Source organism: Sander vitreus, chromosome 21 (assembly GCF_031162955.1).
Source record: "Sander vitreus isolate 19-12246 chromosome 21, sanVit1, whole genome shotgun sequence".
NCBI classification, from domain to species: Eukaryota; Metazoa; Chordata; class Actinopteri; order Perciformes; family Percidae; genus Sander; species Sander vitreus.
In genome coordinates this window covers 10,320,942-10,334,840 of record NC_135875.1, presented here as the reverse complement: position 1 = coordinate 10,334,840, position 13,899 = coordinate 10,320,942, and the positions used below count along the sequence as shown (strand labels likewise).

Sequence of the window (13,899 nt, the reverse complement as noted above, 5' to 3'; positions counted from 1 at the left end):
CAGTGGGTGGAAAAAGAAGCCGGGTCTGTGAGGTGAGAGCACAGCAGCATCTGGAAGGGCCTACAGAGGAACCAAATGTAAACATATGCACACTGCATGGTGAAGTCTGGGCTCGGTAAGGGTGTAGGTTTGCTGTCAGAAGGGGGAAGGGGACACAAAGCTATTGGACTTCCAGTTAATTCATGTATTATTAATGGCTTTGCCCCACTGAAAATTACATTTAGACTAATTAAACATTTCCAGCCTCTCAAATTTGCTGCTTTTCTCTGTTTAATATAATTGTAGATTGAATATCTTTGAGTTTTGGGCTGTTGGTCTGACAAAATTATTTTTTTGAGGCCGTCACCTTGGGCTCCAGGAACATTACATTACATTACATGTCATTTAGCTGACGCTTTTATCCGAAGTAACTTCCAATTAAGTGCTTTCAACCCTGAAGGTGCAAACTCCAGACAAGTAGTAAGTGCAAGTACATTAGCTTTGAATAAGCAAAACTACAAAGAGCCATATGAAAGTGCAGCTTCAAGAAATATATATAATTTTTTCTTTATTTTTTTTTTTATGTTTATCTGAGGTGTAGTCGGAAGAGATGTGTTTTAGCCTTTGGCGGAAGATGCATGGGCTTTTGGCCATCCAATAGGGAGCTCATTCCACCATTTAGGAGCCAGGACAGCAAACAGTCGGGATTTTGTTGAGTGATTAGTTGTCCCTTGCTGTGAGGGGGCAGCAAGGGACAGGATGGCTGATGCAGAGCGGAGTGGGTGGGTTGGGGTATAGGGTTTGACCATGTCCTGGATGTATGCTGGGACTGATCCGTTCGTGGCCCTGTATGCAAGTACTAGTGTCTTGAAGCAGATGTGGGCAGCAAATGGTAACCAGTGAAGAGAGCGGAGGAACTATTTTCTGGCATTTTACAGGCTTAACAATTAAATTATTTTCCCCAAAACTAGCACAGTGTCTGCATATCTTCCTGTCAGGCTGCATACACAATCCACCAATCTAACAGTTTAGGCAGCCTATAAGTAACCTGAGGTAAAACACAGGGCATGCTAAATGTCACCAAGGCAGGTAAAATCAATGAGCATATCTATATTTGTAGCCATGCTAACAGCGTGGCTCAAGGCTCGATCAGTTTGTCCAGGGGCGGTTCTACATTGAATTACACCCAGGGCGAGACACCAATGAACACAATTCTGCACAAAATATGACAGTATAGGTTATCAGAACTTAAAATAAATATACACTATATACATAAATGTATATTTAACAAGATTAATAAATTAATAAAACTGTATACTCCTCATAAATCATAAAACAAGCTCTCTCTCTCTCTCTCTCTCTCTCGCTCTCTCTCTCTCTCTCTCTCTCTCTCTCTCTCTCTATATATATATATATATATATATATATATATTTTTTTTTTTTATCATTTCAAGAGAACCTGTGCTTTAATTTGAAGAGGTCTATCATGAGTTTTTGTCTGCCTAAGCAGATAGAAAAGCTACAGTTCTCGTTAAGAAAGTTTGCATGATGTGCAACGTTTATATAGGCTACTACTAGGAGTCTCCTCCTCACTCTGCATGCCACTGCCACCGACACCGACACCACCACCACTATCATCAGCCACGGGAGCTGATGAAGGTCCTGCTACTGCCGAAAACATGTCCTTTCGTTTTTTTCTTTTATTTGAGCCGCTTGGGTAACTTTGTTTCATTTTCGCGTTTAGACCATTGACATAAAAGAAAGGTTTAGACTTGTCTTGCTCATAGACAGTATATAAGAAGGTCTTGCTCCGTCTCTGTGTACTTCCGAGTTCTCTTGCCACCTGCCTCCTGCCTGTTTATCTTTTGCGCCGGGCCCCGCACCGTTACGGACTAGTCCATTTCATTGTGAAAGTAGGGGGTGCAAGCAGGGCGCCTGCAGCTGCAAGGAGGGCGCCGATTTGCCAATTCCCCACACAGTGAAATGGTACATAACAGAAAACCGCTGCACGGCGCAGAAGTGAACTGTCCCCCGCACGCCCCTCCCTTTTTCCCCTTCTCACACACAGCTTCTGTGCACAGCACTTCCAGCAAGCAGGGGGCGCCAATCTGCCAATTCCCCACACAGTGAAATGATAGATAATAGAAAACTGCTTCGCGGAGCAGAGGATTTATTTTTTTTCAAGTGCTCGTGGCGCCCCCCCATGACTCATGATAAAATGCCGCCCCAGGCGGCTGCCCGGGTCGCCCGTGCCAAACACCGCCCCTGAGTTTGTCCACCACTTTGGTCCAGACTGAAATAACTCAACAACTGTTGGATGGATTTCCATGGACTTGGTTCAGACATTTATGTTTCCCTCAGGATGAATTGTATTAACTTTTGGTGATCCACTGACTGTTTTCTGTAGCATAATCATCAAGTCATTTACACTTTAATTTGACTTTGTCAGATAAAACAGTGAAGGGTGGACATGTTGCTTCGTCCACAGAGAAAATTACACCCTTGAGTCTGGGCCTCACCGGCGCCTCGAGTCATAAATAACAAAAGTCTTCTCATCACACTGAACTGAGTGAAATAGATTTTTGGAATTCAGTGCAAATACCACTCATCATAACTCATAATTGGACAAATCAAATTGTGAGGTTTGTTTTGGTTTGTTTTTTTGTTGTTAAGATTTCACACTGTGATGCTAAAATACAGAGAAATTAGCTCTTCTAGGCAAAGAGAGGTGAAGTTATGCTGAGGTAATCAGGTTGCCCCAATGGATATGAGGGTTCATACACCTGGGATAATTATGAGACCTGCTGTGGTCAATGGAGGACATAATTCAGTAAAAACACTCTGAAGCCCAGACAGTGAGGCATCCAGTGGGTGTCACTGAAACAAATAGAGCTAACCCTTAAGCTCACCAGTGCACTAAATTCCACACATCCGTTAGAGCAACTTTGAAGGTGGATATTTACTGTATGTAATTTCAGAGAGACTTCTTTCTGCTGTGCAAACGTGCAGTTGGAGCCTGTCACCTGTTCAGTGCAGCATGCACACCAGGGCAAGAAACAAATGAGGCGAGAACTGGGGAAATCACTTTGCTGCTGGACATTTGTCTATTTTAAACAAATATGTTGTGCATAAATATGCTTACAGACAATGGCGTAGCTTTGGTTTCAGATGAGAGGACACAGTAAAGTAAACACTTAACATTTAAAATCAATTGAACAAATAACAAATTACCCTATCATAGACAGACACTGCCACAACATACTGCTAGCTTTAAATTATTGGAATCCCATGGATATATCCCTTAAGGTACAATAATGACACACAATATAGAAATGGAACAAGTGCCACAGGCCATGCTTGAGCTGCAACGTGCAAGGAAATCAAAGTCCACGCGTTATTCTAGGCCTAGGGGCTTAACCTGCAATTTGTGGCAGATTGTTAAGAAACATGTAATTTCGGTTCCAGGCACGCTTTGTTGATCCACAAGCGATACACAGAGAGGGAGAGAGTAAAGAGGTAATCCACTGACAACCACTGAGATCAAGGTATGCACACTAATTTTCCAGAGGTCACATGGTTTACTTTCTGAATTCTATGTACAAAATCCATAACCAATCTGACCTATATCGATTATTCTATAGATACCGGCAAGGACAAGCTGGTGATGCTGGATAAAAGCTTTTGTTGTAAAACCAGGAGGATCAATAAGCCGGGAAGTAAATCGTGGCTAAGTGGTGCTGGACTCTAGCAGAGTCACAGGTTTGAAATGATCGTTGAGACAGCTTGTGGGAGAAGGGGATTACTACTTGATTCCTTTTTATCAGCTTTCACATGTCACTGTGCAGAGCCACAAAGGGCAAGCATAGTTGGTGATCACAATGAGGATTATAGAGAGAAAATTAGGCATAAAATTACTGGCACTTATCTGTTTACTTATCAGGCGCGTGCTTGCAGGTATGCTTGTCCTGTATCACAGTGTGTGTATGAATGAGCCCACACACACAGACACATGCTTAGACAGACATACTGTCATAAATAAGGATTCAACAGAAATAACTGAAATTATTGGCTGGGATGTCGGGCTACCACTGATGGAGCTCTTAATTTAGTGCCTTTACTACGGTGCCAGCAGAGTACTGGAACACCGGAGGATACTGGAATACTGGACTGGGACCAGCCCTGTGCACAATTCCTGCAAACACACATGAATAGAACAATTTATGCAAGCATTTTCCATCTCCAACGGATGGAAAACTGCCCCACCACCCCAAAAAAAGTAAACCTGCTGACTGTTGCTAGGTGGCTCTCTCTTTTTTTAACTGATGGACACAGAAATAGCGCTCTTCCGACTGCGGTAATCCGGCACTCGTGTTTCCATCACACATGTAATTCAATCAGCCCATCATCTGCACTAATACCCAACAGATGAGCAGCACCGGTATTATCATAGCCATCACTCATCGCTCCACAGCAATAGTTCATGCTTGTCTAGAGCACACAGCTGTTGCGATCTAGCAGGCATTACAGTCAGAGGGGAAGATATCGCAGACGCTGACATGTTAGTCAATCAAATATACTCTGCATTAAAATGAAACTGAAAGTGCAGGTCTTGTTTTAAAGTCATTTACTTTCTTTGCAACCTCAGCTGACAGTCTGGTAATGCTGTGAGGCCAAATATGTCCAACAGATATCAGATTAATTTGCAGCTTTACTCTATGAATTACTTATCTGTCATGAGCTTGGAATGCCATAAATTTTGCACCCCGGGGCACATGGCAGGAGACCAAGTTAACGTAATCTGTTACTGGTGATGTCATGCCTCGCTATTAGAGTCATCTCTGTGTGAGCGGCTTTACTGCAGAGGAGACACTAATAGCAAACCATCATCACCAAATCATGGGAATTCAGCAGATTGAAGTAATTAAATAATTGAAGAAATGGGCAGGTTAGACGCTGTGATGACTGCTGGCAAGTCTAAGCACTTTGTTTCCAGGAATGCACGTGCTATAGGAATAAAAGTATATATATGCAACTGTGGTATACGTCTGCTTCAAAACAGTAACACATCAAACATACTTTTGAAGATGGATTGCTGGTGGTACGTAAAGATATACAGAGTAATGTATCAAAGAGATATGGCCCGTATGCGGTGACCTCAGCGCATGCTTCACGTTCTTCTTCTTCCAAACTTGTTCCTTTCATCAGACATCTCCTCCATGTCCTTCATCCTCAAGGAGATACTTCAGACTAAATAAATTACCTGCAAACTGTCTGTTCAACTTCAAATGCCTCCCGAACACCCATGCATGCACAGACAGGTCTATGTTTATGTTGGCTTTGATGCAACGAAACGCATGGACGCTGTATTCCTAAGAGTCCGACAACAGCCAAATCACAAAAGAAACATCTTTTCCAATGTGCAATGAGTGATCTCTAGCCAAGCAGATTTTCTTGCCTAGTTCTTCTACTGCCACCGCAGAGCTGAATCCTGACATGATGCTCAAAGCTTTGAAGTTTGACATTTGAAAAATTCCACCGCAGCATCTTTCCAGATATATTGTCCCACAAACTGCATAATACACAGACCTCAATATCAGTAATATTACCTGGATACATTTTTCTACTGAAGGTGCAAAAGTTATGAAAACTGTCCACAAAAAAAAATACACAAAATACACTGTGTGATTTGGAACAGATCTTTCACAGAAATGAATATGACACGACCCTGTCAAACTTAAATGTTCTAAAATAGGAGAGACAACACACTGAGCACCATAAGAGGAAGCCAATATCCAGAAATATCAGATTACATGTGAGGAAGAAAATACGTTATCTCATCTACAAATGCATCGAAAATTATCTCAGACTTGGGTCTTCTACAAGTATCTATCTAAAGTAAAGGTTTGTAGAGAAGCTAACACAAAAGCTAGCAGAACAGAAGCTAACAAAAGACTAGTGCTTGAAATTTGCTTTCTGTAGGACTTCGATCATAACTCCTTGGCTTCTCTACTGAGCTCATAACTTCTTAACCATTATTGCTTGCTGTATTAGGCCTTTGTGTGCTTAGGTTTGCAACAATGTATAAAAACCTTTTATATCATACTGCAGGCGAAGGTGAATACAGCATTGTGCAGCATTGCACTTTTTGTCTTGATTCTCTAAAGGACACACACAGTCGCCACAGACACCACTCACTGTTAAAAAAGAAAAAATATCTGTAAAATCCATTTTACCTAGTTTCTCAGCTTCAGCACGGTTTAGTGTTACTGTAATAAAGACATGCAATGTGAGCGAGAAAATGCAGTGATGACAACAAACAATACAAGAGGCGTCCATTGTTTGTTTGTGGTGTGCTGATGCAACGTCAAAAGCTCAACTGTCCTGACAAACGCATCGCGAAGCAAAAAGATGAAATTGTGGGCTTGTGACAATTCTAGCTGCTAACAATTGATTTCAATCAAAAACCAAGGACTGCATGATTGAAAGTCCACTTTAATTTGCTCGATTGCAAACCACCTCCCCTCCCAAATGACAAATAGATTGGTGGTAATGGAGGGGACACAAGGCTCAGAAAGAAGAAGTCTGCTGGGATTATGGCCTACTTTTTAAAAATAATTTTACCTCAGGCTAAATCCAGAGCTTTTAAGGCATGACATTACTAAAATGGTAAATGGACTGTACACTTCACTGGAAAAAGCACTTTACAATTTGCCTCTCATTCACCTATTCACACCCACACATTCACAGACCAATGGTGGTGGAGCTGCCATGCAAGGTGATGACCTGCCCAATCAGGAGCAACTTGGAGTTCAGTGTCATGCTCAAAGACACTTCAACATGCAAACAGGAGGAGCCAGTTTCCTGCAGTTCCCTTCAGCTTTACAAAGCGCTTTAGCAACTTTCAGCTCATTGTTTTGGTTTTACAGCCCTCAACTTTATGGTTTTAGCTTGCTGCTCTCATCAGCGTCATTGTCAGATGTAGCTGCAGCTGTTTTCAGGCACAAAGCTCCAACCAATCGGTGCCAACTTTAGTGACCAGCTGTTGAACACAGTTGGCACTCAGATGCTAAAGAGCCAGATATTTTTCTAAGGGGTAAGTGGAGAACAAAAACATAGCTGAAAAGAAAGTGAACATACACGTCCACCATATAAAGTAATGTCAATGTTTAGTCGACAGCTTGTTACGCTGCCCCCAAGTGGGCAAAAAATCAATTGATGCAGATTTAAATAACAACATTGAACCTTTCGATTGTCTAGCTACATGCCATGCATAAGCCAAAGATAGATGGTTAGAGACAGAAATATGAAAGGATTCCGATTTGATAAAGGATTCACAGTCAATACAACCCCACTGCTCCTGGTTCTATTCTCATACACAACCTGTCATGCTTGCCAGTTGTTTGAGCGCTTGTCTCCTGCTCCTTAATAAATCAGATTAGCTCGATTCTAGCCTCATCATTGGCAACTCCTGACCAATGGAAGAGCAGGATCTGGACGCTCAAACTACTACATCTACCTGCTGGTGTATTTAGGAAGATATTGGCAAAAAATAAATAGAGTGAGAGAATAATAGAATGTTCAGAAGATACTGAGCATACAGATTGACATCACAGATATGATGCTGCAGAAGTTGTTTAAGAAGTCTCTCAGCAAAGGACCAAACTACAAACTTAGAGCCACCTCTAAGCCTACACAGAGGTGCATGTCTGATACTTTAAATATATAGTAGATTTAAAATGGACTATTGCTTTAATGCACGATGCATATGCAATCTTAGTTCAGAAAATATGTGAAGTGGCCATTGTGAAGGACTTTCAAAAGATGAATAAATACACACCAACACTCCACATTCTGTCTGACACTGTGCCAAAAAAGGGAATGCATCTTTTCTGCCAGCTACATCCCTCTCTATCAGACTAATATTTCAAGTATGCATTGACTTACCAGTCCGTCACAATTGCTGATAGCCACAGAGGCCTCCGGCATGTCGCTCACGTCTCCAGTGAAAACACAGTCCCTGTGGATACGCTCCTTGGCCTTTTCCAAAAAGTCTTCCTGCCATTCCACAAAAGCCCCTGGGGCCACCAGCCTCCTGTTGGCCCTTAGGCGGAGGTGCAGTTCTTTCCCAAACACAGTGACATTGAAAAACAAGTGCTGCGCTGAGGCAGGGGTGACCGGGGGCATCTCGGGGGCACCGCGGGCCACCCTTCTTCTGCTGCTGCCAGAGGCTGAGGCGGCATCAGCATCAGCAGCACCTTTACTTCCACTTCCAGCAGAGACCACGTGAGAAATGTACCGGCCAAGGGAGTCTGTGCTGAATGGCACGATAAGACCATATTCACTTAACTTTCCAGAGAGTTTTTCTGATGGGACAGATAGTGTCTAGTGAGAATCACATTTACAGACCTATGGCAAGTTGTTATGGAAAAAAAGACTATAAATTAAAGTAAACTGAATGATTAAAAAGACATGTAGAATCATAGAAGATAGAACAAAACCTTGTTTCATACATATTTATTTATATAACGCATATATAGGTAGCTCAGAATGAATGTCCTCTTTATTAAACTGGGGTATTATGAGTAAAGATTAGTAGGACATAAAATGAAATTAAGCATTTCAACACACTGTATTGACTTCATCCAGAAAAGTAAGGCTGTATTATATGGAGGTATCAATAAAAATAGGCTAGGTTATTTGATTATTCCTCAACACTTAGACTTTATAGCGCATTTCTAAACACAATACAAAAAAAGAAAGTAGCCTAAGTGGATAACTCACCATGTGTTTCTGCAGCAAAAACATGATCCAAAAATACTTGACTGAGTGAAAAGCACAATAATAAATACATACAATCCATAGCGAGGGCTATAGTGTGAGAGCTGCCACTTCAGCGCTGAGTTTTCCTTTCTGTTGTAGACTTTGAGCGGAGTTCTTCCTCCTGAAAAAAAAGCACAAATGCAGGAGAAGTCCTCAGAGTTGAGCTCCAGCGAAGCAGCCGTGCATTTCTGAGCGTTTCCCTCTAGACGCCAAACTCACGGATATTCACAAGTTGTTTCCAATCATTTGGCCTGCGCTGAACTGCATAGACCAAGACTGCCCCATCCATTTAGGGAGCTAAGGGGGGGGGATATCTGGGGTGCTGATGACGACAACTCTCCGGTAAAAACCGGGACGGTTTGAAGAGGTAGCCCAACTTTTTTTCCCTTCTTCGTCCCTTTCCTTCCACATATAACTTAGGATAGCAAGTTAACGCACGCCTACGCTGAGAAAAAAAGTCGGAAGAGTTCAGATAAAGTGTGCAGAGACAGAGTGTCCCGGTGGTGAAACATCTGCCGTCCAGTCGTGCGCCATTACGCACCAATGGTTCGGCTGCGGGACTCTCAACTGCTCAACTTGAAGCCACTACCAGCCAACAGTGGGAGCGCCTTCTCTCCACTAGACAACCACATATTTAGCCAAGCGATTTTTTTTTTCAACTCAAAAAAAGAAAAGAAACTGGAGACGTTATATCATCATGTCCACTTCCACAGCTAATATCCAGTCCTAAAATGTCCTTGAAATGTCTGCCAGATGTATGGTAATAACTCATGGGCTATATGTTTACATAAGTCCACAAACACATAGTGATAACATGGCAATAAATCAGGGAGAGAAGTCAAAACTTTCCAATGCACGTGCTTGAAGAAAACGGGACTTTGACTTGTTTGGAGAAAAATCAAGTTCAACTTAATTATTATCTCGACAACCACGTATTCTAGATCACATAAATGCACCCATGACAACAAATAACAGTCAGAAGTCAAAAGCATCGAAGAAATATAAAATTCAAAAATATACGAATTTTAACAACATAAAAAACCGTTTCAACTATAGAAGAAAAAAAAGAAAGAAGAGACACTATTAAAGGATAGGTTTACACTTTTCTCAAGTCTATCTCATATGGCCATATGTGCATTGAAACAGTTTTTGGTGGCTGTAATTGTTCCTGTGTTGTCGTGCAAATGTACATTATACAATCAACCAAAGCTAATTAGAGGCTTCAGCATTTGGAGGTAGATAATTCTTCCAAAGTTACAGACTTTTTTAGTACAAACTTCTCTTCGTCTATTGCGGCTCAGCGATGAAACTCTGTGTGGAAACAAGAGAGAATTTCACACTATAAAGACTGGAACTTTGCTTATCTCTTACATTGAAAGTGTGTTTTCTGTCTCTTCAGAGCCAGTGTGGACAGGAGTAACACTTAACAGCAACCCAAAACTGTGTCAATGGACGTATTGTTTTAGAGTAGACTAGAAAATAATGTGCACCAATCTATTTAGAGCCAAATAAAGTGCATTTCGAGGTAAAAGTAAAGTGCCATATTATCATAAAATCAGATTTAATGTGCACTACTCATGTTCCATGTCTATTGAACACAATTCTAGTATCATCAAAGCACGTCTTGCGTGATCTGATTTAATGAATTCATGCAGTTTGTATCTCAGGTTTTCATAATCTGGGCTAATCCTGCAGATGTCACTGTGATCATATGTTCCATTTTGCAGAAAGGGAACACATCCAACACCATCATTAGAGGCTTAGAAGGTGTGAAAACTCTACAGTAGATTTCATCAGTGGAATGACAGCCTGTTAAAACTTTGGATGACTGCTCAAGCAACCAGGACCTTTTTTTTTGGCCCGGCTTACCCTGCTGGAGCCCAGACTTCGTCAGACATGACCATGCAGATACTGAACCAACAACTCTGGAATCCTCAGAGGAAGAGAAGGGGGTTGGGTTGAAATTAGTTTTTGACTTTCAGGTACTTTTTTTTTTTTTTTTCAGGAAAAAAGGTGTCTAGACTAGACATTATTTTCCCTCTGCAGTTCCTTGACAGTGTCTGGGCTCTGTTGGTCTACGCGACCTCCCCCATGCATTTCCTATACTCCCACTCTGTGGTTAATTAAAATCTCCCAGGATGGTCAATGTAGAGCAGGTGTGGGATTTTTACGCAGTCATCCCCTCAGGGCGGCAATGAGAGGATTGTATGGTGATCCAGAGTTGTGCATTAATAAGTGATGGAAACTAACCACAGAATTAAGAGATGGAAACCATTAACTGCCTTGTAAGAAGTTTTATGCTCTTTCCATCCATACTGTTTGGAACGTTTTTTGTTGTTTCTGTTTCGTTTATGTCTAAAGGCCAGTTTAACATTCCACAATATAGCATAGTATTCAATTAGAAGCCTTGTTTTCCCCTTCTAAAATGAATAGCTCCACTCAGTCTGTGGTTCAGTCCACACACCAGAACAATTTTCTACTACAGTGTTCGCATTAGAACACTCTGTCCTTCACAACAGGAGTGTAAGAGCAAAATGTAATACATTCTCTTATCTCAAATAAAAGCCAACTGTTGTGTATTTTAACAATAAGCTGCAATATATTCATTAGAGACAGGCAGTCCTCTTCAGATATTGGATTTATTGAACTATAAACACATTTGAAAATATAAAAGTACGCTTTCTTTTCCCTCTCATACTTCACAGAGACATGCTTCAAACTCTACATTTCTGCATGGATGAATTTTAAATGTACTTAAAGCCGGAATCAAACAGACACATAGTAATCTGCTGAACAGTAGTTAGTCCATTTTTTGAGGGTGGAGCTGCCTCAGTGTGTGCTGTAATGTGGTCTAGCCATGCCAGCGTGCTGAGAAAGTATGTGACTTTTCATCTCTTGAGATGCAGGGAGATGCAAAGCAGCTGCTAGTCTGCCCGGCAGCTTGAGGGAAGAGAGGAGCGTCTGCAATTGCCAAGTTACAAACCCAGGGACTTGAAGAAGTTCTTATTATGGTCCTCTGCCCCTTGTGGATTTGGGACTTGATGAATTTCACTTGACCTTCCTTAAGAAAATTTGATTAGTCTGTAATGAGTGTGGGAGTCTTTCTTTTAGCACAGCTACAACAGTACTCCAATATGTGTCACAATATTTGTGTCAAAGGTTTTACCTTCATTACCTCCATCACAGAGGTTCGGTTAGTTTTTTCATATCTTAAAAACTACTGGACAGTCAGTCAGTTCAAGTAAATTTGACGGAAAGTTAAAGGAATAGTTTGACATTTTTCTTGCCAATAGTTAGTAAGTAAGTAAGTAAGTAATTAAGTAAGTAGGGGGTGAATTGCCCTAAAGTGGGACACTGCCTAATGTAATCTGGGACACTAAAGGTCTAGTGTTTGTAGGTCCCCCATAAACACATGCATGCCAGTGAAACTATTGGTTAACCATATTGGTCATTGGTTTTAGTCATATATAAGGGTGCAGCAATCCTCAAACAGGATCTATTGGACTATCCAAAGGCCAATGACATAGAGTTTTGACAAACTTGATATTAAGGAGTATAAATCATTTTTTAACAAAACAATCCTGCTATTTTTTTGCCCTGTGTGCTTATGCAATGCTTTCCCATCAAAAACTAATATAACTTTGTATGCATAGACTATATATTTTATGTTTTTATCAAATTTCCTGGTGTCCCACTTTAGGAAATGTGGTTTCGAAAAGTGGTACAGTATGATTAGCCTAATGTGGGATAGTGGTACAGTTAGTCAGAAATGTGTGGTGGGGCATGGTTTGGGGGACAAAAATGGTTATTTACAGGTTTTTAGTCTTGTTATGCAATATAAGAATGTTTAAGGTCATTGGAATCTTTTGTGGTTGTGTGTGTGTGTGTGTGTGTGTGTGTGTGCGTGCGTGCGTGCGTGCGTGCGCGTGCGTGTGTTTGTGAAGGAAGTAGGTGTCTTAAAATGAAAAAAAAAGCTCTGAATTTAAAAACTCAGTGGAAAACCTATAAAGCCATTCCACTTTATTTCATGCATCTAATGATAAATTCAATAAAATGTATTTAAGATCACAATGGCAAAGGGGACAAAGACAGGGAGAGATTGCCGACGCAGAGTGAGAGGAAGAATCAGGGAAAGGATAAGAGAAAGAAACTAAATCAGTGGAGGTAGGTCAGGATGAAAGGAGTCATAGAGGAGTATAGGCAGATTGTCCCTCAGCGAAAACTGTTGGCCAGGGCTAAAATGTCCCTAAATCTACTCTCCAGCGCAGGATAAAAAAGCAATGGCCACTTTCTCCAAGATAACTCAAGTGGACACCATGTTTGATGATATTCAATTATCATGCATCATCAATCCATAATCAAGAGAATTACGAACTAACTTATTTTGTTTTACTATTCTACATGACTCAATGTGATTTTGGCCTTTAATCATAGAATTTCAACTGTCCCACATTAGGAAGCTGCAGATTTTTTCAGACAACTTGTGCTAAGACCACTAATATGTCTATAATGTCTTGTGTGAATGTGTTATCTGCATTTTCTCTTTTGATTTGATTAGGACACATCCTGTTTTTTGTTTTTTTTAATGGTATTGGATGTGGATTTAATGTATTGGCTTCACATCAGAATATGTCACAGAAGTCTGAACTGCAAAAAAGTGCCACTTCAGGACAATTCACCTTGTCTAAGAAGTCCTCCAAATTAAATGACAAACTACTGGCTTTGTTCATGTTCTTTAGTATGACACACAAGTATTTTCTGATCTGACGCCATAGAACATTTATTTCCTGCGCCTTCCAAAACTAACAAATCACTGATGAAAAATAAAGGCTTGTAATGTGACAACGCTAATGTTTAAGCCATTAAACTATACTTTAACTCTTGGATTACCAACCAGGTAAAACGGCCTCAAAAAACAAATATTATGGATATTTAATGTGTAAGTTACTGTCCCTTTGAGGAAGAGACTGTTTGTACCTTTTGTCCCTTCTTACTTACAGTATTTTTGCTCTGCACCAAGAGAGCTTACTGTTGTTTTCCTCTTGTTTAGGCTATTTCTCTTTGAGTCCCTAAAGAACATACGTATGTGAATACAAAGTA

The 13,899-nt window shown here is 40.8% G+C and overlaps 1 protein-coding gene across 1 annotated transcript in view; it reads right to left on the bottom strand.

Moving 5' to 3' along the window:
- adamts14 (ADAM metallopeptidase with thrombospondin type 1 motif, 14) overlaps nt 1-9,316 on the bottom strand; it is a 53,775-nt gene extending 44,459 nt beyond the window's left edge. The window contains exons 1-2 of the mRNA XM_078279449.1: nt 8,761-9,316; nt 7,924-8,342 (exon numbers count right to left, since the gene is read on the bottom strand). Coding sequence (XP_078135575.1) covers nt 7,924-8,342; nt 8,761-8,839 — 498 coding nt within the window. The 5' untranslated portion in view covers nt 8,840-9,316. The remainder of the gene's footprint in view (nt 1-7,923; nt 8,343-8,760) is intronic.
- Between the last annotated feature and the right edge of the window lie 4,583 nt (nt 9,317-13,899).